Source organism: Talpa occidentalis, unplaced genomic scaffold (genome assembly GCF_014898055.3).
Source record: "Talpa occidentalis isolate TD23 unplaced genomic scaffold, MPIMG_talOcc4v2.1 talOcc4.9, whole genome shotgun sequence".
NCBI classification, from domain to species: domain Eukaryota; kingdom Metazoa; phylum Chordata; class Mammalia; order Eulipotyphla; family Talpidae; genus Talpa; species Talpa occidentalis.
In genome coordinates this window covers 55988612-56014770 of record NW_023605305.1, presented here as the reverse complement: position 1 = coordinate 56014770, position 26159 = coordinate 55988612, and the positions used below count along the sequence as shown (strand labels likewise).

Genomic DNA, 26159 nt, shown 5'->3' with positions numbered 1-26159 from the left:
TTCACCAGAGCCAGAGCGGGGAGCAGAGCAGGCAGAAGGACCGAAGTACACTGCTGAGGGGATCAGCGGGCGGCAGGAGAGGTCTGTGCCCCATGTGGGACCCTCCTCCGGTGGCCGGGAGCAGCCGGGGATCGAACTGGCGCTGCAGAGGCTGCGGGCAGCTTTGCAACCCAGCACTCAACTGCTGCGCCACTGGGGAGGCTCTCTTGCTTGTTCTTATTTTGAAGATGCAAACCATCTACTTTGCTTGTGAAGGATTCACTTTAAAAAAACCCAAAGCACAGCTGAGAGCTAATTTGGGGGGCTAGAACTGTCTCAGCCAGCCCTGGCCTTTGAATGCAGATTAACTGTTGCTAGCTTTCATGGGAATTCACACAATGGACTTGTTACAGCTTAATTTAGAATTCTATTCACACCAAACACTCCAATCCTATGATTTGAAGGCACAGACCTTCTGGTATTTTAACTCTAGTTTCTAAAATGAGGTCAGGTGGGCAGCACTCCCTAAGGCGTACAGAGGGAAACACAAGCAGAGTAGGAAGAAAGACTTACCTCTCTGCAACCCCTTCCCTCACTACTAACAAACAGAACATAAGAATGAATTCACAAGGGAAACTGTACCCTTTTCCTCAAATGATCAAGAGTCTACCTCTCTGTGTTCCACCTTTTTCAGAAAGCAAGTCTAATTCATTAGAAATTCAGGTATGCTATGACCTCTTGAATCTCAAAGTACTAGAATCACAAAGTCAGATAAAAGAGACCTTAGACTGCAATCCACTAACTTTGGTTCAATAGTCAAGTCAACTTGGCTCTCCTGGCTGAAGACAAATGAGCCTCCCTCAAATAAAATAGATCAGGAGGAAATGACATCACTGGAAATGTCAGACACAGTTTTTTAAAGTGGGCCATTTAAGGTTTTGGCTCAGGCATAGGAAAACTCCCTGATTAGCTTCTGGCAAGCACCCTTTCCTTACAAAACAGCCAGAACTCAGTGAAGGAGAGAACAGAACCGCACTCATTGTGGGTTCAAGGGACAGGCCTATCACTACTCAGTCATCTGCCCTGTCAGAAACAGGCCTAACTCTTCTTCTTCTACTCTAAGATAATACATTCTCCTTTTCCAACACTCTTCAGATCTAAGGATGCCTAAAAGTAAATATTAAGCACTTCCTGGATTCTTTTTTTTAAAGATTTATTTATTTATGCATACAAGAACTGGGGTACAGGCCAGACGTACGGGGGGTGGGGGAGGTGAGAGGATTCACCAGAGTGGGGAGCAGAACAGGCAGACTGACTGAAACACACTGATGAGGGGAACAGTAGGCGAGACAGGAGAGGTCTGCTGCATCATGCAGTTAGCTCCCTGGCTGGGGATTGAACTCGTGCTGCAGAGGCTGCAGACAGCTTCACAGTGCTATGCTTAACCCCTTGTGCCAAGGGAAGCCTCTTCCTGAATTCTTAATGATTGTTTTAGAAACCATTATCACAATTTGTCAATCAAAACAATATGAGAGGGAAACCGGATAATGTAGCTTAAGGTCATAGCCAGACTTCAACTGGAGAAACAATTTGCAAATAAGCAGATACCCAAAAGATAACAGTATTTTTTTCAACTCACCTTAATACAGCCAACTATTGTAGTTGTAAGAGCAGAATTATACTGTGTGCAAAGTACTGTGGCATACATCAAGATAAACCTGAAATGGAAAAAAATTATTTTTTTCTACTTTATTTTGGAATGGGGTAAGGGGGAAGGACACCCCAATGTCCCCAACAGAGGTATCTTTTAAGAAAGATCCACTTGCTTACTTTATACAAAACGTTAGCCAAAAGACAGTCAATGTTGGCCATGCTAGCAGATTCTAGTCACTGTGAACTTTCTCCATCTCACTGCTGTTTCAGAGCTTTAAAAATTTCATTAAAGGGAAATACATGTGCATTTCCTAGCCAGGTTCTTTTTCCAGCTACCCTCACCAAAAGCTTGAAAATATTCTTTTAATCATGAGTTTTCTTTTTAGGTCACACTCCTACTAATTCACCTAGCGCAGAGAGAAAGGTCAGAGCTCACACCTAAGCTCAGGTGTGTACCTCCCAGAAGGATAATATGACCTCAGAATTAGAGTGAAAACAGAGAGATGGTTAAGGATGGAAGAAAAGCAAATTGGAACTACTTGAAGAGGGAGATACGCTCACTTAAAGAAGTGGAAGCAGACGGAACACCCAGATTTACTGAGGCTTCTGTGCCTGACTCAGTACTAAAGCACTATGTCAACCTTATTTTAAGCACACACTCACTCAATATATAGCTGGCCTGTGCAAATCCAAGCACTAATATCAACTGAACTCAATGAGGAAAAAATGCATTAGGGAAATACGGAGGTGAGAAGCCGCATATTTGCAGATAGCCTCTGACCTACTATATACACTCTCCTCAGACAAAGACAACCTCATATTGAGATCTCAAACAGCCTAAAATTCAAACGCTGCTATGCCACTCACTAATTCTGCAAACTTAGATAATTCAGCTGAGTTCTGCTTCTCATAGGTAAAGGGGCAACAATATCTTTCAAATAATGCACATTGAAATAGAATGGTGTTTATCACATAGCAGGTTATTTGGTAAATACTAGTTTCTTTTTGCCATCCTTCTAAGCATGACTTTGAGGTCAATTCAGTAACCCTGACAGCATATTTCTAAGGACTATGACATCACCTGAATCTGGAGGTTTAATTATCCTAAGCTGACACACTCCAGAGACTGAACAGGATATTGAGGAATGAGACAAAAGGACCCTAGAACAAATTTCTCTAGGAAAGACTTACCCCATCACACAGGAGAGAGTGAACTGCAAAAGAAAGAGGGTATCAGCCCAGCCTTCAAAAGCCATTGCCTATAAAACACAAGAAAGCATCCAATTTTAGAGGAGGTCTTCAAAATCAGCTCTACTAGTCATTAATCAAAATGAGCTGGCTCCCGCCACACATACACATATACTCATACACATTTCCTGCACACTCCATGGATAGAGCAAGATGTTCAAGAATTTCATATAATATGATGTTGAAATAATGAGCAGTTTCAGAAAATTTTCTCCTTTCTAAAATGGAGTGTGAGGGAGATTGTGTTGGTACAAAGAAACATAATTGCTGAAAGGCTCAAGCCATTTCGCTAGTTCTTCCAGATGGCTAGTGCTAAAGGCTTTCCCAAACGTTAAAACATATTTTCTCCCGATAACATGTGAAAACTCATGCATAACTTTAGCTACACAAATTTAGCTAAGATCTATTCAGGGAGAATTATTATTGTAAAACAGCTGATTGTAAAAGCAAGGTTTTTGCTGTTTTTAAGCCAAAGGGAAATACTGCAGAGAAATGAAAGGGTGCATGGGTCACCTCATCTCTTACCCAAGAAGAAGGCTTTCTCTCTCAGGAATATATAATTTCTCTTGCAATATGATTCTGTTAAGCAAATTTGAAACTACAGCTTTATCTCTCTGACAACCTGTCCAGCTTCAATTCTTGCCACAGTTTAAGGGTTCTGGTAATACTGGGCTTCCAGTGGTTTATACAACGTAACATGAAGTCTCATACTCACATGCCTTTGCTAGGAATGCCCTTTCTGCAACAGTCTGATTCTTGCTGACTCATCAAACCAAAACTCACACAGCTCTTTTGTGAGTCTTTTCCTGATAAAACACTCCTTCCTTTGTGCCGCAGCAGACTTGCACTAGGGCTGTTATCATATACTCTAAACTCCAAGTCTGGCTATAACGTGTATAATGACTGTGGGTTGCCAGGGCAAGGGTTTTGTGGGGAGGAAGGACCCAAACACAGCACTTGACAGACAGGAGACATTCAGCTTCTTCGTGGTTCTTTCTTTGTTGAGGTACAATATATTAAAAACAAAATTCACCAATTTTAAATGTACAATTCAACGAATCTTGATAAACGCATATAGTCATATCGCCACCAGTACAACCATGATAAAGAAATTTCAATCTGAAACCATAAAATTACTAGAAGAATTCATACGGAAAAAGTTCCTTAAAACTGGTGTGAGCAACAATTTTTTGGATATGACACCAAAGCAAAAATGAATAGGTAGGGCGGCAGCAAACTAAAAGGCATCTCTCTGTACAGCAAAAGATAGTTTAAAAAAAAGTGAAAAAGGAGTTTATGACTAATTGGCAATGTCTACAATGAACAGAGGACGACATTAACACCATTTTGCCACCCTTAACCTAAAGAACAGCATGGAATAATTCCAATGTGCACTTAACTCTTAGATATAACCATTCTCCCAGAAAAATTGGCAAAACAAAGAGTTTCCAACTTCCCTGAGATCTGAAATAAAATCTAAAGAATGACTGAGACATTTTCTTATGTGTCTTGCTTATGTGTCCTTGCCTAATATAGAGTCTAAAAATAAACCACTAAATCTTTAGAGATCATGGTAAAGAAAAAATGGCTGATGAATGATACCATTCTATTTTGGAAATTCTTTTCCCAAAAACCTATTGGGAAAAAAATTGAATCCTTATCTTAGAAAGTAAACTGCTAGAGAACTTGCTAAGACAGATGATAACACCAGTGGTGGAAATAATCTTCCTGGTTCCCTCCCTACCTTGCAAAGTTAGACAAGTTCACAGAGCCTGTCGTCAAAGGCTGCCAACCCTATGTTCTGCACTGCTGGAGCCATTTGCCACAACTTCTCCTGCTCTAGCCCATGCTTCCTGTTCAGACAAGGAATTAGTACCCAGTTATTTTTATTATCTCTGCTTACTAAGCTCTGCCACTTGTGTAAAACCAATGAATTATGGTAAGACTACACACTCAAGCTTGCAAACTAGGCCACTTGGTCTTATATCCCCAAAAGTAAGAATGGCTAAAAATATTATTTCATGATTCAAACAAAATACAGGCAAAGAAAAAGATCCAGTCATTCATAATTAAAGAATAATTGCTGTAAACCACTTGTTTTACATGTGTGTATACAAAGACCCAGAAAGCAGAAGGGATCTGTTTTATTTGGAGAGATTAATTCAAGGTTTGAGTATCAGTCTTAATGGTCCACAGAGTGACCCAGAAAAGAGCAAAAACTATGGGCAGGCTAAACCAACAGTGTAAACATTCTTCATTATTCAGTCAGTAATGTTTAATAAGAGACACCTCCAGGTAGATGGTTTTATACAGCAACTTTTCCTGCAAAATTCATCTGACCATGTAATTTAACCAGTGATATTAAAAGACATTATACAATTAACCAGTGCTACAGTACTGGCCTTGTGAGAGCTACAGCAAGGGTCTGTTCTTCCATCTCTATGTGAGAACACCTAGCAGAGCATGCTGTCAGAAAGCCAGGCTGCAATTCCTGTGGCTTTGTGAATCACTGGCTTTGTGCCACAGACATTCCCTTTTGGAGGCAGAAACTAACAAGTCTGAACATAGTCCCAAAACGTAGGCTTTGGAAAGTCTTTCATCATTCCTGCTCCACCTTTATCTGTTTTTACTAGAGATCCTTGATTAACAAGCTGGTTTTGCATGGTATGTAGATTTTTGTGTGTTTTTTTTTAAATAAGAAAAACATTTTAAAGTCAGAAGACATGTTTTAAAAAACAAAATGCTGAATAATATTGGTCCTATAATTTCTCTGGTAAGTCCAGGACTTCAAGAACCTTGAATAAATTTTTAAAAATTACATACACACACACATTTGACTTCTCAGGATGCTTTGCTAAGTACTTGTATTCTTCATGTGTTCACTGGGATGAATTGTTCAACTGGATCTTACTTTTCAGTTTTTTTTTTTGTTTTTTTTTTTGTAACTTGGTTTTTTTTCTTTACATGTGTTTGGGGAACAAAACAGGGAATTTGTCCTTTAAGGTTTATCCTTTTCCTCTGTCTTAAGAAGAGAGAAGGATTACCGTATTTTAAAGAGGAAATAAAGAAAACACAAGAATTGTTGAACTATTGATAGTTGTTATTGAATTCTTTTTCAAAGGATGTGTTGGTCCTATCTTTTCTCCATAGGACTCTTGCCTTTCCTGGAAGTTTAACTTTTAGAGTTCTCCCGATTTTGTCCTATCAGAGGGAAATTCTCCCTCCTCTACTTATTAAGGTCAAGAGTGGAATTTTGAGAAAAATAATGTGGCTTCAAACTGCATCCTGGGTGAAGTGCCTAAAGTGTAATTATAAATATATTCATGATACTGTAGTAAAAAAATATTTTAAAAATCGATGATAGAAAATCTCCCTCCCACTCCTATTTGATATTTGCGCTCTCTCTCTCTCTCTCTCTCTCTCTCTCTCTCTCTCGCTCTCTCTTCTCTCTCTCTCTCTCTCTCTCTCTCTCTCTCTCTCTCGCTCTCTCTCACATCTACCTATGTAGATTTTATTTAATCTTAATTGTTTACAGATATCAAATTTCTTCCATCCAACAAATCTTTTTTGAGTCTGTATTATGTGTCAGGTACTGTTCCAGTTAAAAAATAAGACATGTCCCTGCTTTAAAGGAACTTGGAGCCTAGTAGTGTGTGATTGATTAAATATAAATTGTATAACAGCTATGAAGAGAAATAAAGCAAGGAAGAGAAAAACTACATGTGTAGATTTTATTTAAGTTAGTGGATGAAATATATATATATAGATATTATTTTTCCCTTTTCGGTTTGCTTAACAGGTAGCATATCCAATTCACTATTTTACATTTTGGTTTTTCATTTAACAATTTATATGTAGTTAACGCTTGAACAAGGCAGTGGTTAGTGGTATCAACCCCCTGACCTGTGCACAAGCGAAAATCCATGTATAACTTAGAGTTGGTCCTGTGTCTCCATGGGTTCTGCATTCTTATATGAAGCCAACTGGATATCCATAGTTGGCTAAATTCGAGAATGAGGAGCCAAGAGATAGAAAAAAAATCCTATTATAGGTATACTTACATAGTCAAACAAACTCCTGTTCTTCAAGAGTGAACTGAATTATTTTACCTTTTTAGTTTTACTAAAAAGCCAGTGTGCTATACATACTGTTTTGTTTTATACTGTGCTTTTGTTATTTAGCAATTTATCTTGGATAGCTTTTTAGCCAATACACACACAGCACCATGCAAAATGGTCCTGGGCCTGGAAGGCCAGGAGTTCAAGAGATGAGAGCAGTTTCTAAGCACTGGTTTATAGAACAGAGGGAGCAGCTATCAGAAGAGCAGTCTAGTCTCCATACTGGCATGCCTTATATCCTCAGAAACTGTCTCAGCCCTGGGAAGAGAACCCACCAACTCAGTGATCCAACCTCATCAATTTACACATGACAAATGAGGATAGGAGAGCAGAAAGGATATATTTAAACTCAAACAACAGCCAGGAACAGTTTTGGAGATTGCTGGTCTTCTGCATTCTGCCCTCAGATTTTCTTGACTATATTACTAATGCCACAAACTTAGTGACTCATAACTATCTGCACAGTAAATTTCAAATTCCTGTGTTTAGCACTGGACCCAATTTAGAAGGAAGTGGGGTAAGATATGGTGGGAAGAGTGACAACATGATTCTTAGAGAAAATCTGGGTTCTGATCTTGAGCCCTCCAGTTTCCTTATCTGCAAAACAAGGTTTGAAAAAGTGTTCCTTATGGTTTCTTCTAAAGTGTCCAAAGTCTTTGACTTCTACTTTTAGCCAAACTGGAGTCTGGTCTTTATGAATTTTCCCATGTTTATATTATTAGTTCCATCTGGAATGAACATTTTGTTTTTCTTTCTTCATATCTTTCAAGGCCTACCTTTACTTTTGCTAGGACTTAGCTAGCAGGAAATGCTCCTTATGAACAAGGTAAGCACTCCCACCTCAGGACTCAAAAGTTGTTCTTCCCTCAACCTAGATTACTCTTTGCAAAAAGTCACACAGATGAATCTCAGTCCGTTCAGTTCAGTATCTGCTCAAATGAAACTTAGTTTTTTTTTAACCCATCTTATCCAAAATAGCACTTCCTGGATCACTCTCTTCCTTGTTTTATTTCTCTTCATAGCTATTATACAATTTATATTTAATCAGTCACACCCTACTAGACTCTACGTTCCTTTAAAGCAGGGACATGTCTTATTTTTAAACTGGAACAGCACCTGACACATAATATGGACTCAAAAAAGATTTGTTGGATGGAAGAAATTTGATATTTGTAAATAATTAAATAACAGTAAGGCCAAGAAGCAGAGACTTCACTTTTACTACTATTCTGATGCATCCTCACACTTAATAACTACATCTGTAAGAAAGCCCTGTATGGAAGACCCAAACAGGGGAAAAAAAAAAGTCAGGGAGGCAACAAATGGCTTTGCAAGACAGATGTACTCAGGCAAACAGCAAGGCATCTACCTGGAGTCAAACAGACTGGTTCTAATTTTCTAAACCCTGCCATATAAAATTGTAAGAATGCCCTTAACTTCTGTAAATCATATAGCAGCCTATTCAGATATATAATGAAGATCACAGAAAATGGTTTATGTGTAAGCATTTTGTCAGGAACATGGCATCATACCCTATAAATAAAGTATTACTACAGGCCAGACGTCGGCTCAAATTATTAATCAGGGAACAGCTTTATTTAAAGACTGTCACATAAAAAAGTGTTAAGACAAACATGAGGCACATGTTTGTTCACAGACACACACACACATACATACATACACACAAAGAAAAGCACACATCTAAAAGAAACACACTGAAAATGAACCTAACTTAACTGAATACTCTCACCTGAAATCCTGTCACATAGGCCCCTCTGTAATGTGATCCCTTTTTGTGAGCACTTAGACACTAACAGACCATTATTATAAAACTGAACATTCTAGTGGAAGAAATAAATTGTGACCCACTTTGGTAGGATTCTCTGAGTCTTGGACAACTTAAGGCATTAATGGCTTCCTCCACGCCTTCTGTGCTGGATAACAAAAGCAAACCGCTCAACCAATTCACTAAGTTTTTTCTCTAACAACTGCCCCCAGGACAGTGAGCATTACTTGTTGCCTTGGAGAATAAGAAAATCAAGATTTAGCTTTTTGAAAATGCTAATCTTGATATTTAACCCATACAAGTTTCTCCCTAACCTTCTACTACTGACTGGTGGGTATACAGCTAAGTGCTAGATCAAGCTTTCACCATCTCTGTAGCATGCCAAAGGTCCTACTTGTATTGCTAGGACTACTTCATAACTCATATATTTCCAAAGCACAGGGCTTTCTTAGCCCAAGGAAGATGCTCAGAAATAGTTACGTGAACTAAATTAAAAAAGAAATTAAAAGGCCTTATCTCAAGATAACACAAGGAATTTAGGAACAGCTAAATTTAGAATTTTCACTTTCTAAGTTTCAAATAAGTTTAATTCATAACCTACTAAAATCACACCAAATAATCAAACCAATTATCTTTTAATTTTGCTTATAAGTAAAGCTCTCTGAGGCATTCCATCCTCAACAAGGAAATAAAATCTATAAGTTTTATTAAATAAAACCTGTAAGTTCACTGTTCTTACACTGACAGGTTTATTCCCCAAGAACACTGTATGGTCCTCGAAGGAAAAAAATACCACCTAATTCACCTTCTTTTTTCTTATCACCTCAACATAAACCTGTGAGACACATAATAAGCCCTTAATGACTAATGGAGAATGTTAAGAGGGAGAACATATCAAGAAGAGAATATTAAGAAAAAAAGCAGGGCCTCCCTGGTGGTGCAGCGGTTGAACGCTGGGTTGCGAAGCTGCCCACAGCCTCTGCAGCGCTGGTTCAATCCCCAGCTGCTCCCTGGCCACCAGAGGAGGGTCCCACATGGCGCGCAGACCTCTCTTGCCACCCGCTGCTCCCCTCAGCAGTGTATTTCAGTCTGCCTGTTCTGCTCCCTGCTCTGGCTCTGGTGAATTCTCTCACCCTCCCACGCTTCTGACTGTACCCAGGGCTTGTATAAATAAATAAAAATCAATCTTTAAAAAAAAAAAAAAAAGGCATGTGATTTTAAGTCCACCAGTCAGCGTGTCTACCTAAATCCCCAAAAAATCTATAAGTAAATTTTATAAGAATCACATTAATGAAAAATAAGAGGATGAGCAAATACTTACGTGAAACCCAAAATACTGATGTGAGTTGATTAAAAAGCAATGACTTCACCTTCCACAATTAGTTTATCACCCTAACTTGAAAGTATTTAAAATAAACATTAAAAATATTACTCTTCCAAAATAAACCTTTCTTTATCTTTCCCTGGCACTTTTATTGGGGGGAGGGTGAGTTTTAAAATACCAGAGGTAACTTCTAATCAAATCATTATCATCCTGAAATGAAGCAATATTTCATTTGGTTAACTTTTCAAGTAGCTACTTTACAATACCTAACCACATGAGTTCTTCCACCTTTCTCATGTACATACTGGCCTGAAGATTTGTTAACTATGTGTTGTAAACTCATGTTACCTCAGTTTTAAAAAAGTGCAATTCATTAAAACAAATTTTCATGGTTCAGTAATCTAGTCAATTCTCTAAATGTTGCAGGTATGAGAAAAAACATTTACTTTCCATACAGTGATCATAAACAAAATTGTATTATAAATATTAAACTTGTTAAGAAACTGGACACTATTTAAAGTTTCTACCACTGAAAGTAATAATAATTATTATGTGACCTGATAGAGGTGTTAGCTAATGCTATAATGGGAATCATACTTCAGTATAAATGTATCAAATCAATGTTATACCTTAAATTTACACAATGTTGTATGTCAAATATATCTCAATTAAAATAAAACAGAACATTTCTTACCCCCATGTATCTCCTCCCCCCGCCCTGCAAAAAAAGATCTGGAACCATCTGTGCTACACAGAGAAGGCTTTTTATTTTACATTACATTTTTGCCCCAAAGTTAAAGAGTAAGAGTATTTCTAACACAGTTTGCTAGAGGGAGACAGAACACTGTGGAAAGACTATGTTCTTTGGAATCAGGCATGGCTTTAAATTCTTACTCTACCACCCTGGGCAAATTACTCAGTTTCTCTGAACCTCTATTTCCACGGTGGTAAAACAGGGATAATTCAAACTTTCTAGAGCTGTTATGGGCTCTGTATTACGTTACACTCGTAAAATGATTACCACATAATAGAGACTCAATAAATGTGAGTTTCTTCCTCTGCTTTTTTTCATAACCACAAAATACTTACTCAACACTTTATTAGAGCAATAGCTACATTGGTGCCATTTTTAGACCTGCTGGCAGTCAGGTTACAGTTCATTAAAATATTTACATATGTTCAAGATGATTCCATGCCAGTTTTTTAAATGAAACAGTTCCTAATGGAAAAAAACCTTTGATACAAGAGCAATTTTTTAACAATCATTGCTTTTGAAAATCTTTATTTCAGTTTCCACTGATGCGTAGAAACTGTCACTGTCATTACAGTGAATAACCAGCACATTTATTCCCAAGAGACTACTAGTCAGGGGAATCATTAGACAGGATCTTGGTATGGAAATCCCTGGCACAATCGTAGATTTGCATTTAGTTTGCAAAATTTTGTGAATTCTAACAAAACAGTGTCATTTTTTTTTCTAATGAATAGAGACTCTTCTTAGATAAAAATTCTTCTCTGAACATATTTTGCTACTCTATTTTGGATTTATCTAGCTAAACATTTGCAGAAAACAAGTAAATTATTATATTAGTTGCTATTTATATGGTCGCGTCACCACACAGTGCTAAGTATTTCACAGGGGAGAGGAGGAAAGATCACAGCTTGGCATTGAGGCCAGGAAAATCATCATACACAAAAAAATGGAGCTTCTGGAGATACCTAGCATTTTGCTTAGATTTGAAGAATTTTACTACTTCAGGATTTGTGTTTCTCAAGGATAGTGTGCTACTGTTCCTATTTTGTAGTTCAGAAAAAATGTAAATTTTCCTTTCTGGCACACAAAAGGAGGACACTAGTCTCATGCATTATTTTTATGTTGACAGCTAGAACTATTTTGAGCCACTTTAATACTATCCAGTACTTCTAACAAGAAAAAAGGTTAGCATAACATTAGCAAGCTACAGAGGAAATTCTCAGTGTAATAAGCATATTTGTTTTTAACAGTCCAAAAGTCTATCTTTCAGCCACAGATAATAACACAATTCAAAAACATATGCCATTAAACCATACTTACAAAGCCTTACCTTTTGTGCATCTCCTGTGAAAAATGCAATGGCCAAGGTGGGCAGAATCATGAACAGTGCATTGTAATAGAGCAGACCATATTTTCCCAGCTCCTAGGATAGTTTAACCAATAGGTGTTTAATTTGGTTCTAGCAGACAGATACACACAACCCTATACAGAGTACCACCCCCATTTTATACACACACACACCCCTCTCCCACAATATACATAGCAAATTAATTAGGTAATAACTCTTGCATATATTAAGAAATACCTAAGCTTTCAAAACAAGGGTAGAGTGGTTGACTTACAAGATTTTAAATTTATTTGCAATAAATTTCTTGAGTAGCAAGTAGGGAAGAAGTTATTTTGACCATATACACATATCTCTATAGAAATACATTCCTTCCTTTTCCATAACTGAAAGAAAAGTCATCAAGTTGGTGTTGGGCTTTTCAGAACTATAACAAAGTACCATTTAAGAGAAATGGATGGTCAGAACCAGACATAGAGACTCACACCCAGACTAACACAGATGGTACAAAACTTTCCAGAGAAGTATTTCTGAAAATGTGTATGTGAAGGATAGTGAAGATTAAATTACTATCTCTGTAACTCCCAAAACAAAATATGAATAGCTGTGCCCTCAGCAATTGGGGAACAACAAAGACAACACATGGCTTAAAAAACAGGGAATCTCTGAGCACTACGGGTCCAGCACATTCAGCAGGAAGCAAAGTCACCTGAAAAAGTAGGCCAGAGTTTGGGGGTATGAAGAAAAGTGAAGGAGTAATGAGGATAGGGGTGTGGCATCTGCCTAACTTCTGTTAATGGAAAGATCACTGAATGATGTGAAAAGTCAAACTCCCTTCTCAAAAGCAGCTTTGAAAAACTAGAAACAAGTATCTAAAAACACATTGTCATGTTCACCATCAGTAGTCAATAAGTTCATTTTGTTCAGCCTCACATACAGAAGTGTGAGGCCCTTTGATGCAATTTGCTTACAATTTCCCTACTTCAAAAGTTATTGGGACGGCCATGCATTTAAGAGTTCTTTTCTAGAGATGGCAAAGTCCCTGCAAAGATAATACAAATCTGCTATTAATGCTAGTATGAAATAGGTAAGGCATCTATATGATCTGAATTCCAAAAAAAGGAATATTATACATATAATAAATCAGACTAAAAACGAAGCAGATAAGGTCATATGACTGAGGAGAAAACATCAGAATAAGTGATAAAGTCATGGTGAGTTACCAGATTCAATTATGAGATAAAAATGATGCTGCTCAAGAAAACTATGGTGACATCTATGATAAATGTCTCATATGGGTCTTTCTATAGGAAACTTTATGATAGAAAGGATAATTTCTTCAGCAACTCTGCTATATAAAGTTGAGTTCCACGTAAGTTTCTTCTTACAGTTAGGTAATTTTGTAGTAATGTAATCTTACACTATAATTCAGGAAAAGCAATGTGGCTCAACTACTAAGTTTTCTGATAGTTTGACTTTATCTAAAAATAAAATTTAGGGTCTCTATACTTCAAAAATGTAATAAAAAAAAACAAACAAAAAATATCATAAAAGCCATGTGTGCAAGCTGCAAGTTGAGGGAAAAGAACATGCAGTTCACATGTTTGAGAGGTAGGCCAGAGAACTCAGTGCTACCACGAAAGAGATCCTAATGTTCCCTAAAGTCATTGTAGGGCAAACACCCAAAATCCATCCATGTTCTGCAGCCCCTGCCAACACTCACTTCTCCTCAAATCTGCTCAAGGCTTCCATATATTCTTGTCCGGATCCCTTACCAACTTCTCTAAAACATAGTCATGAATATTTATGACACTTTTCTCTAATGAACACCCCTGACTTTCTCTATCCTATTCACTGTTAATATTCACCCAATCCCTGCCAATTAATCAACGACTGAAAAATAAAGGTTCTTAAGTGAGCACCAAAATGCAGGCATTCAGAGATCTCTTATGTCTTTCATATCTCTCCTCAGAATTTTTCTTTCCTCCCTGCTTTTTCCCTGATGAATTGACATTACCATTCCCAACATAGGTAAACAACTGTTAAGAAAGCTTTAGAGTGCTACCTACTTTTGAATCTAATTTTTGTTTTACGTATGCACCATTTGCTGCTGTCAGGACATCATTTATCAGAATAAAAACATATCCTTCCAGATCAAAGGCCAAGTCAGAGCTGTAAAACATAAGAAATACTTTAACAACTTACATTCAAAGAATAAACATTTAATTTCTAACAGACCTGAACCACAATATTTACAGAAACATATTCTTATCTAGATAAATAATATTAGACATTTTATTATTTACTAGCACTTCTTGATTCCTGGTGAGTCTGTGACTTTACGCTCAATCAGGGAGTCTTCAGAAATGAGCTAATTTAATTAACAGAAATGTGTTAACTTAAACACAATCATTAGCAATGATCAATCATGTCAGTTAATAGCATACTGCTCCTTATTCAAAGTCAGACAGCAAGAAACAACCAAATTCAACATTTCAATACATCTGAAGCAGGTAAAAGCTCAATTTCACAGATAAGAAAACCAAAAAAGACAACACTGTTAACACTGTCATTTTCCAAACATTTATACAAAAAGACTATCTTGCACAAGAGTTTGGGCTATTGGATGGAATTTATGGTGTGTGGATCATAGTAAATTCTAACTGAGATAAACAACAGTGTCTAAGCACACGCTAAGAACTTAAATACTTAAACAATTGTTTAATTAGCCTATGAGGTATAAGTAGTAGAATCAGGGAAACCTGAAGTTTTTGAGTACATAGTACAGCCCTAGACACAAGATAAGAACACAGTAAACTGAACAGAATAGGTAAAAATCTAGTAAAAGTATGCCTTCAACATATTTCACCTCCCTATCTAAAATAGTGGTCCCACATTCTGTGATTTTGCAAAGACATTATATATTTGTGGCTTAACCACTACAAGAATTGGGACTTCTGAAGTGCTCCATGTCATTACAATTTTGGACAGGACTAGCCTAAGGCAAATGCCCTCTTACAAGCAGCCTGACAGTCGTCTAATTTCAGACTCCCATCGTCAATAGTATTTCAACATAAAACATTCTAATTAAATAAGGCTGGTCCAGGTATCAATCCTCATCAGAAATTTTTTGCAGGCCAGAGTAAGCTTTGAGGAACCCTGTTGCTTGGTTCAATTCTGGGTTCCACCAGCTTCTCAGAAATGTTTCAAAGACCAATGGGCACCTCTAAAAGGAAAGACAGGGAGTCTCAAAGGTAGGAGTGAAAAAAAAATAAAACTTTTTTTCCAAGCAGGCGATATAAGCTAGAGGGAAATGCAATCAGTTATAAAACCAAATTCTAGTAACCAATGACTCCATACTTTTTTTTAAGAATGAAATTTAACTTGCAGATTTAAGGTAGAATAGATCTGACATATTTTCCCCTCCCTGCCTACACAGCAGAGATAACATGAAGGTAAAAGAGCCAAACCAAGAGTACAGTGGAACTCCCAGAAGGAAAATAAATGTAAACAGAATTTGTGGCATGAGCAAACCCTGGGCTGAGTAAAATGTTGTACATGGCTTTCAGCCACCATTTTAATTTTCTGATTCTTTGGGTATACCTTTTCCCTGTGCATTTTAAAATTAAAACTTAAGAATAATGGAAAAAAGCTTTAACAACTTAATAGAAAATCTAAGTTACAGCATGTGTTAGATATAGCTTATGTGGGGCCAAATAAAGCGACTCTATTATTTAATATTCACAAGACAAATAATACATTATCATTTGCTTCTTCTGAGATACTTTTTCATTAGCAGCATGCAAAGTAAAGGAATACCACATGGTTTATAAAAGTACACAGGCTCCACTGTCAGGCGGAGATTCAAATTCTAGCTCTGCCATTTACTGGTTGTGTCATCTTGAGTAAGTTACCAAACTTAGATTTTAGTTATCTCAACTATAAAATAGGAAAATTATACCCATAACTCTCAGAGTTTTTGCAAAGAACAGAGAAATAATACATATAAAATGCCAATGGGGTCAATAAATAAAAACAGCTTTATAAATATTATACAAATTTAACTGTTAAGAATCCACAATATGATTCTGTCAAGCTTGATCTTAATTCAGTCAAAAAGATTTAACTTTTGAAGACTATTTTGGATGTTTTACAAAGACACGATGATTACTTAGGCTTTAAAATAATCTTTACTTTACTTTATCATTATCAACAAGTGTTGGTAATTTCCAATGTGTACTCATAGACTTTATATAGGCCCACATCTTACCTGGCAGCTACAAAGGCTCCAATAATCATTGCAAATACAGTCATCTTAATACCCCAAGAAAAAGTTTTCCTATAAAATAAAATAATTTAAAATATAAACATTTGGCTTTAGTTATTTACAAGGACTTACTCTATACCATAGGTTCGAAAATTTGATATTTTCTTTATATATATATAAATTTTTAAAAACTATAAATAAGCACATATTAAATGTTTCTGGGGAAGTAGAAATTAAAGAACGCCTTTGATGATGCAAAAACTTAAATTCTTATGTAAATAATCATACTTTTTCTTATCCTCATTTGTTATTATTAGTGAATTTGAATTTTCACAAGTCAGAATTTCTTAAGTAGAAAAAATCATACGTTTGTAGTAAAAGTCGTCAAGATAGGAACACTACTTAAAACATATACCAATGATTTTGACCCGGTTTCACCCAGGGCAGAAGTAGGCATAGCAATTCTTGAAAGCATAGCTCTTCAAGAATGTTCAGATAGTTCTCCAATTCCAATTTACAACTTCTCACTCACTGTCCCCAGAAACTATAAATCCTATAGCTAAAGCAGAAGGTAGCTTAAACATCTCAAAAGATAAGGTCGAAACAAGACAAATTTTAAATTTCACATGTGGTAGGCATCTTTTCAAGGTAATTATAACTTGTTAAAGCCAATATATATTAGAAAATTTAGCTCACTTGAGTAAAACTCCTTCAGCAAACATTGTAAACAGGATGGAGAACCTTCTCAGAACTGTAAACATTGGCAAACTGCAAAAAAAAGAAAATTAGGTAAAATGAAGTTAAAAAACAATTTTTTTAAGAAAGATTCTCACCACACCACCCCCCCCACCTCAAATTCTATTAACTTGTCAGTCTTTTACATTACTTTGTCATTTTGGGGGGTTATTTTACACCTCCATATGTGCACATTGCTTCATTTACCCTTCTACCAAAACTCTAGTGTCAATGTCCTATTCTCTTCCACCGCTTTATGCACTCCTCTCTCCCCCAGTTTTCCTTCAGGTAATCAGTAGTTTAAACTAAGATTCTCCAAATTTGTATTTTAAAATAGTGTCAGTCTCTCCCTTACTGTTATGGAAATTCCATGCTGACTGATCTGATTAAATTAAGCTTTTATTTCTCTCTGGAAATAATTCTTATTTGAAAGCCTGAAAGGGCTGCTATTATAAAACTACTAGAAATAGGGCCTCCCCGGTGGCGCAGAGGTTGAGCGCTGGGTTGTGAAGCTGCCCGCAGCCTCTGCAGCCCTGGTTCAATCCCCAGCTGCTCCCCGGCCACCGGAGGAGGGTCCCACATGGCACGCAGACCTCTCCTGCAGCCCGTTGCTCCCCTCAGCAGTGTACTTCAGTCCTTCTGCCTGCTCTGCTCCCCGCTCTGGCTCTGGTGAATTCTCTCACCCTCCCGCGCTTCTGACTGTGCCCAGTGCTTGTATAAGTAAATAAATAAATCTTTAAAAAAAAAAAAAAACTACTAGAAATAAGAAATGCCAAAATAACTATAAACTGGTAGAAACCCTAGATTATCAAAAATTAGTAATAATCACTTTTTTAATTTTACCATTTATTATGTAAATACCCTGAAAATTGACTCTTTAATGACCTTTATCCTTCCTTCAATGGACTGAACTATCTTCTCACTCTTTAACCTCCAAAAAATATCTGAAAATCTTACCCCATGAAACCACCCTTTACTGTTATTTTGGGGAAGTAATTTTTCTTTCTCTAAACTGTCAGAGTACTGGCTGCACTGATCAAACATACAACCTCTTGTAATAGTTATTTCGAACTATATCTCATCTCACTTATACACTTTATGTAAGTATAAAGAGCCTTATACTTAGGTTGGCAATCAAAGATAGAATGTGAATGAATGGATGGATGACAATGGATGAAAAAGAGCAAACTATACAAGTAGCATTTAGTAGCAGTTCTGCATTTCTTTCCAAATGGCTAATGTGATGGAAAAGGATGCCCCACTAATGATAAATTTGACTTCCATGGAACCCTTCCTGGAGATACCATCTTGCTCATTCTGTCAGGTTTCCAGGTCTAAAAAGGAAATAAAAAATCCTTTGTCTCTGGTCCTCAGAGATCTCCCCATTCTGTTTTACAAATCATCCAGTATGCCAGAGGTTTAGCTCACTTGGAAGTAATGAAGCTATGAGTTTTTTGTTAAATGGTTTCCCTATGTGTATAGTTCTAGTATTACATACATCCAGTACACACTACACTCTGTAAGTGGAGAAGCCACGAACTGGGAGGTTAGAGCATAATAAGGTTGGGTTGTCATGGAGTAGAGAGCTAATATTTCTTTTTACGCTGCCTTGAAAGTTATACTACCATGGATAAAATGTCAATTATATCTGTATCAGGGTTCCATCTGATGTCATTTTAACCACCTTATATTAAAAAACAAAACAAAAAACCATGAAAGTCTTCATACCCACCCTGTGATTTATTTGTAGAATTTATCTAAAATATGATATTTATAAATAATATTAAAGAACTGATATCCCAGAAGTCTAGCATATATTCATTACCACTAATCTAGAAAACGAATGAAAATCTCCTATCAAAGCATTTTAAAATATTCTAAGATTTGTATCATCAAAGGGAGGAGTGAAAACAAACAAAATACCCTCCTCTTCGAACTTAAAGAGCTTAAGCTTCATTACTACATAATCTCCATTATTTACTAACAGGAGTTTACTGGTTCTTTCATATTTTCTAGAATCAAAAACACCATGTTAAATACTTGCCATTTACATACAATTTTAAGAATACATTATATTAACCTCACTAGTAAAATAAAGTTATCCATACTTCAGTTTCTTTGTGCTGAACAGTCCCGTGATTTGGTTCCCAAAATATAGTAGAGGTAGTGGAAACGTCTAGAAAATTTAAAAAGGGATAACAAAACTCAATAATAAAGACAGCTAAAACAAGGTCCTTTCAAACAGAAACAGTTTTGTTTATATGCTCAAATTCATTCCACTCACAACATAAGATCAGTTCTCATATACAATTTTGGTTCTCAGGAAGCACCCAAACATTATTCCTGGATAAACAGCACTACTTGGGGAAAAAGAGAGAGGGAGAAATGAAGGGGGGAAAGAAACAAAAACATGTATCTGATCAAGCCACAAAGAGAGAACTATCATTTGTTTTAAATGTGATAACAATAATGACTCATGTCAGCAGAAAAAGAAAAGGCAATTTATCCTCATGTAGAGTCAAACAGAAGCAAAAATAGTAAAAAAATAAACCCAAAAAATAATGAATGCAGAATACATGACTAGATTAGATGAATCTGGAAAATGCAAAACTGTTGTACTCCCAACAAGTGTTCATGAATGAAAAGAAAACACAAGATTTCTAGGGTTTTATTCTCTTCATTTCAAAGAGATTGTGGGATTAAAAAAAAAAAAAACACCTATTACATTTATTCTTCACCTTTATACACCTTCTCTGGTTCCAACAGTTTTAAGGTTGCAATTTTTAAATATGCAAGGCACTGATTTTTTTTTTTAATACACAGTGACTTATTTTCAGAATATAAAGTGTTTCTGTTGTATTTTTTTACCTTTCGAGGTACATTTCTGTCAAGGTCAGGAAAGTTGACTACTCTGAGCGCTTTTCCCACCCAGAGAACTGCCACTGTGGCCACCATCTGTGAAGAGAGAACACAGATTCACTGTTCTACATATAAAGACACACACAGAAGTTCTAACGACATAAACCACGTAATGCTGAAGATTCCAACTGACCTGGCCAAGTCCAACACATAGTGAGGAGGGAAATCTACAGAAACAGTAAGGAAAAAAAAAAAAAAAAGGTCAGAAAAACCCAGTGGAAGCTCTGAATTAAATGTGCAGATGAGCAACTTAGATGCACTTAGATACAAAAATGCACTTAAATACAAAACACACCACCCGCCGCCCCTTTTCCAAACGAAAACCGGTGAGCAAACTCCCTGCCAGTTGTCAGGTAACACTGCAGATCCTGTAGCCTCCGGCGGCCACTTGTCCCATCTAGTCTAATTCCACAATTTCAGTCGGTTGCCTGCAACCGGTTTTGCACGGAAATGAAGACACGGGTCTCTGCAACGGTTTCACACCTTGCAAACAAAACGCTTCTGCCTCGGGGTCCCAGTGCTGGCATCCGAATCCTGTTAAATGGGCGTGAGGATGCACACGACCCCAGAGGCTGTCAGCGAAAGCCTGAACCCCGAGTCCGGGAGCCCGGCCCGGGTGGCAGTGGGGTGCGGGCGGGCACCCCTCCTTCGCCTCCCCGCTGCCTCGCAAGCCAGGGGGCCAAAAAGTCAAGAAGCAACTTCGCTTCCCCGCGGCACCCAAGGGCGCTTTCCCCACGCGGCCCGCGGCGCGCGCCGGGCGCCCAGTCCCAGCCCCGGGCCCGCGCGTCAGCCGCCCGCCCTCCCCAGCGCCCGCCCAACTTTGTTCGGCTTCAACTTTGGCAGCCAAAGTCCGGGGCGCCGGCGCGCCGCCGCCCCCCGCCGCTCCCCGCGGCCGCGGCCGCCCCGGCCCTACCTGTAGTTGGTGAGCACGCTCTTGTTGACCACCACGATCAGGAAGGAGCTCACGCCGTAAAAGCCGGCGGCCAGCAGCTTCAGGAACACGGTCAGCGTTTCGGCCGACGCCATCCCCAGCTCCTCCTCATGTCTGTGTGTGGAGGCTTTCGCGGGGGCTTCTCCTTTAACCCGGGCATGCTGACGTCTATGAACTTCCGCCATGGCTGAGGCGGCGGCGGCGGCCTATGAGGGGAGCGGCGCGGGGCCTACAGCGGCGGCGGCCCCCGGGAGACGCGCGGCGCTGGCGTCGGCAGCTGAGCCGGGTGTGCGCTCGCCGCGCCGCGTCCCGCACCGCCGCCGGCCGTCCCCGCCCAGGGGCCGGGACACCGGGGTTCACACCCCCGGGGACTTTGCTCGGGCACTGTGTAACTCGGCGTCCGAGGGTCAGAGGGGGCCGCCCCGGGCGGGACCTGGGCTCGGGCGAAAAGGGCCTAGGAAAAGGGGAGCGGTGACCGTGATTCTGGGGCGAAAGGGGAACGGAGTTGGGGGGAGCCGCGCCGGGGGCGGGGGTGTGGGGGGGGGATACCGGAGCGGCGGCACAGCCGCGGAGCGACGCGGCGCAGTGCGCCTGCGCGCCAGCCGGTGCTGGGTCTCCGCGGCTCCGTACCGAGGTAAAGAGACGAGGGTCTCTCTGGTGGCGCAGGCGGCTGAGCGCCGCACTGGGAAGCTGGCCGCAGTCTCTGCAGCGCGGGTTCGGTCCCGGCCGCTGGCGAGAATCCCACATGGCGCGGCAGACCTCTCCTGTCGCGCCAGCTGCTTCCCTCAGCAGTGTATTTCAGTAGATCTGCCTGTTCTGTTCCCCGCTCTGTCTCTGGTGAATCCTCTCGCCCTCCCAGCATCTGGCCTGTACCCCTGTTCTTGTATAAAAATAAATCTTAAAGAGAGAGAGAGCGGGCGCGGGAGAGGAGCCACCCGAGTGCTGGGAAATCGCATTCTCCTGATAAATACTGCACCCCGAGTGCGAGTGCGGGCCCACTGCTCCGTGACAGGTGGCTGACGTGGGTAGTTAATACTGTGCGTGCATCTAGATTCATTTTGCACACTCTTTTGGTCTCTCACAAGGGTCAAAGTCTTTCGAAAGTGTCAGATGTAGGTTAGCGGTAAACACCCAGCAAACATTCATTCTGTCCCGCCTCTGCCTTTTCAGATTTTTTATGAACCCAGAAAACACCAAATACAGCTTTGCAGTTCAAAGGAGAATTATTCAAGATAAATGCCCACATGTCCAAAAAAAAGTGGCAAGATAACCAAATGATTTGGGAATTGTTGCAAGAGCAAGCTGTTGGGATTTGAGTTCCCAATAGTTCTAGGATTCTTCTTAATGCCTCCCCCTCCTGTGTGCTTGGCTCTGAGCCTGAATCTCATCTACGGATGTAAAGCTGACCCAGAGCTAGTTTTCAGTAAATTGTAGCCTAGTTAGTATTACAAAAACAAATTAGAATCAGCTTAAGCAAAGGGATGACATTTAATTTTAATAACAAGAAAGAAAAAACTGAGTAATTCTTTACTTTTCCCATATTTTTTGAACTGGTAAAATACACATAATGTAAAATTTACTATTTAATCTTTTTCATCTAAAAACCATTTTAACCCTGTTAGTGAACAAGTCAATGCCATTAAGTACACTCACATTGTGCAATTCTTGCCACTACCCATCTTTTCATCTGTAGGGTAAGTAAAGGAATCAGGCTTTTCCACCCTCCCGCCATTAGATTAATGATCCCTGTGGCCCTAAGTGTATGCCTGATGGCGGAAACCTGGAGTAGGATGTGGGCAGGCATAGGTGGGTACACCTGGGCTGAGACTGTGTTTTTAAGGGCTGCATCACCGGAAGCAGAACCAGCAGAACACCAGAAGAGAACAAGCAAGAGAACTGAACTGAACCAGCAGGAGAGTCCAGAAAGAGTGAAGACTTGCTGGGTGCTGGGAGGCCTGCCAGCCTCCTGGCTGCCCCCCATCCCAGCCTGCTGTGTGCCTGGTAAACTCAATAAAAGCCTAAAAGCCACCGAGGCCTCCAGGATTCCTCCTTCTTCATCTGTCTGCTTGGATCATAGACATCCTGCTCTGTGCCTTACTGGCACTACATCATCTCAAACTAAAACTAACCACTAAACCATAGTACCTACCATCCTTCCTTAATCCCCACCTGCTAGTAACCAGTATTCTACTTTGTTTCTATGAGTTTGACTATTCTAGGTATGTTATGTAAGTGAAATCATACAATATTTGTCCTTTTTTTGGTTGGACATTTCACTGAGCATGTTTTCAAGGTTCATCCACAATGTACCTTGTCAGAATTTCCTTCCTTTGTAAGGCTGGACAATATTCTATTGTATGTATTCTTTTGATCTATATCTTTTGAGTTATTCTGGGAACAGCTATGTTCTAATGTTCCTTAGGAAAAACTGGCACAGTTTTCTGAAGTTCTTAACATTGCCTGCAAGGGCTGGGTGATGTGCTCTTGCCCACATAGCCAAAGGCACTCCTCACATTTCCCTCCCTAAACTGCAGCTAAGTCAAATCCAGTTACCTGAAAAACAATGTAGATTCCTGCTTCTGTGTCTTTACACAGAGGCTTTAAAATTACTTGTTTACATGTGAGTTTGCAACTCTAGACAGTGAACTCTTTGAGGACAGGGATAGGCAAGGACACCGAGCCCCTTGCAGAGGTTTTTGCTGAGCGAATCAATGAATGGTCTAACTTTTAACAATGAGGAAAATGACCGATTTCTTTAACTGCTAGTAGCACAAGGGAAAAAAAGCTATAAAGTTATATTTTGAGAAACACCCTTTCTGAAAAAAGTTATTAAAATAATGTCCTACATACAAGTATTTACATCCTATCAAAACACTACCACAGCAAAAAAATGGCTGCCGCCAGTTTAGCCAATCTTTGCAGAAGGGTCTTAGCTTCTCTGAAGATTTCTAGGTCGTTAATAAGCCTTCAAGTCCCCGGTGTCACAGGTTGCAGGTTTTCTCTTAGTTTGTTGCCTAAGAATACAACTGATGTCCCATCTTTTAACCAGTGTAGATTAATTCATACCACATTGTCCAGGAAAGGACTGGAAGAATTTTTTGATGACCCAAAGAACTGGGGGCAAGAAAATGTGAAATCTGGAGCTTCATGGACCTGTCAGCAATTAAGGAACAAAAGAAATGAAGATTTACATAAACTTTGGTATGTGCTACTGAAAGAAAGGAACATGCTCCTGACTCGGGAGCAGGAGGCCAAGAGGAAGAGTTTGCCAATGCCAAGTCCAGAGAGGTTGGAAAAGGTAATAGATTCTATGGCTGCATTAGTAAAGTTGTTCAGGAAAAAGAAGATACTGTAAGACTTCTTCAGACTGGTCAAGAAAAATCTAGACCTGGGGGAAGAATCATATGGCACAAGTTCAAACAGTGGTCTATACCATGTTACCTAAATAAAAGATACAATAGGAAACAATTTTTTGCGATGCTCTATGTGGACCATTTTGTCAGACTGAAACTTGAGAAACAAATGCGCATCAAAACAAGAAAGAAAAGTTTAAAGAAAAAGAAAAAAAACTTTCTTCAGGAAAAGTTTCCACATCTTTCTCAAGCTCAGAAGACAAGTCTTGCCTAAGCTGTGTGAATTCTTCATTGACCATTTTTGGTTTTCGTTTTGATATCAGATTATTTACAAAAGTAAATATATGTGAAATGGTTTATCAAGAAAAATAAAACTACCACAAATCATTCTTCAGAGAAAGCAACTATTAAGTCTGTAGGCTAAGCTTAGAGTCATTTTCTGTGTACATGCAAATATATCCATATAATCAGGTACATATGTGCACACATGCATGCATACATATATTTTATACATATCTTAACTGGTATAGAACCAGGTAAGAATGCTGATCCTCAAGTCAGACACTGCCTCTGACACTAGTTATGTGACGTTGGGCAAGTCACTTGATGCTATTGTGCTTCAGTTTCCTCATCTATAAAATGGGGATAACAGTAGGGTTATCACAGGGTTATGTTGAGAATTAAATGAGCCAATAAAGGTAAAATGCTTAGAACATAGTCCATACTTTACAAGTACTTATAACAATCATTATTATTATTCTCTTTTAACTTAGTATTCCTTGAAAGGCCTTTCTGCAGCAGTATACTTTAATGGCTGCAGAGACTCCATTAACTAGATGCAGCAGAACTCATATAATCCTTTCCTGCAGACATTTGTTGCCAGTTTTCAGTTGATGAACAGTGTAGCTTTGATTATTCTAGCCTAGCCAACTTTGTACAGGTGTAAGTTTCTAGAGGTGGAATTGCTTAATTAAAGGCCATATTTTAAATCAACAGAATTAACAAGTTGATCTTCAGACATTGTACCAGTTTTATATTCTTAATAACACTATATAAAAATCAAACTCTCTGGGCCTCCCCAGTGGAGCAGTGGTTGAACTCTGGGTTGTGAAGCTGCCCGCAGCCTCTGCAGCGCTGGTTCGATCCCCGGCTGCTCCCCGGCCACCAGAGGAGGGTCCCATATGGCGCGGAGATCTCTCCTACTCCTGCTGCCCGCTGCTCCCCTCAGCAGTGTACCTCGGTCCCTCTGCCTGCTCTGCTCCCCGCTGTGGCTCTGGTGAATTCTTTCACCCTCCCACGCTTCTGACTGTACCTAGTGCTTGTATAAATAAATAAATCTTTAAAAAAAAAATACATTAAAAAAATCAAACCCTCTTTTATAAAGTTAGATAGCAACAATGGGACCATTGAAAAAGGCCAGATTACAGTTCAATATTTAACCTGTAAATTTACAGGTTATGTGAGATACAAATGTTTGCAGTAAATTAATTGCAATTACACAAAATGAAAAGAAAATAAATCCAAAAGTACTGATGTAACTTTTATTTTCTATATATCAGGGTTACTTGTTAAATAACATGATTGTTACTTATTAACACATATTTGGGCAAGAACTGTATTGAATTTTTCTCAACACCAATAATGATTTGTGGACATTCTGTAAAATTTGGTGAAGTCTAATGCAGTCAATTCCCTAATGAGAATTAAGTAGGTACCCATAAAGATAAGCTAGGAGTCTACATCCTAG

At 39.0% G+C, this 26159-nt stretch overlaps 2 protein-coding genes across 2 annotated transcripts in view; one reads left to right on the top strand and one right to left on the bottom strand.

Annotated features, from left to right (window-relative positions):
• Nucleotides 1-21536, bottom strand: part of SLC35D1 (solute carrier family 35 member D1) — a 34066-nt gene extending 12530 nt beyond the window's left edge. The window contains exons 1-10 of the mRNA XM_037498305.2: nt 21042-21536; nt 20262-20295; nt 20078-20164; nt 19318-19385; nt 17171-17242; nt 16478-16546; nt 14277-14379; nt 12193-12285; nt 2824-2891; nt 1619-1697 (exon numbers count right to left, since the gene is read on the bottom strand). Of these exons, the coding sequence (XP_037354202.1) occupies nt 1619-1697; nt 2824-2891; nt 12193-12285; nt 14277-14379; nt 16478-16546; nt 17171-17242; nt 19318-19385; nt 20078-20164; nt 20262-20295; nt 21042-21244 (876 nt within the window). The 5' untranslated portion in view covers nt 21245-21536. The remainder of the gene's footprint in view (nt 1-1618; nt 1698-2823; nt 2892-12192; nt 12286-14276; nt 14380-16477; nt 16547-17170; nt 17243-19317; nt 19386-20077; nt 20165-20261; nt 20296-21041) is intronic.
• A 213-nt stretch (nt 21537-21749) lies between these two features.
• LOC119236332 (39S ribosomal protein L47, mitochondrial-like) lies at nt 21750-24745 on the top strand. The gene is given in 2 exon segments (XM_054691831.1): nt 21750-24379; nt 24382-24745. Coding segments are annotated over 2 exon segments (735 nt in total). The 5' UTR covers nt 21750-23949; the 3' UTR covers nt 24687-24745.
• The last annotated feature ends 1414 nt before the right edge of the window (nt 24746-26159 follow it).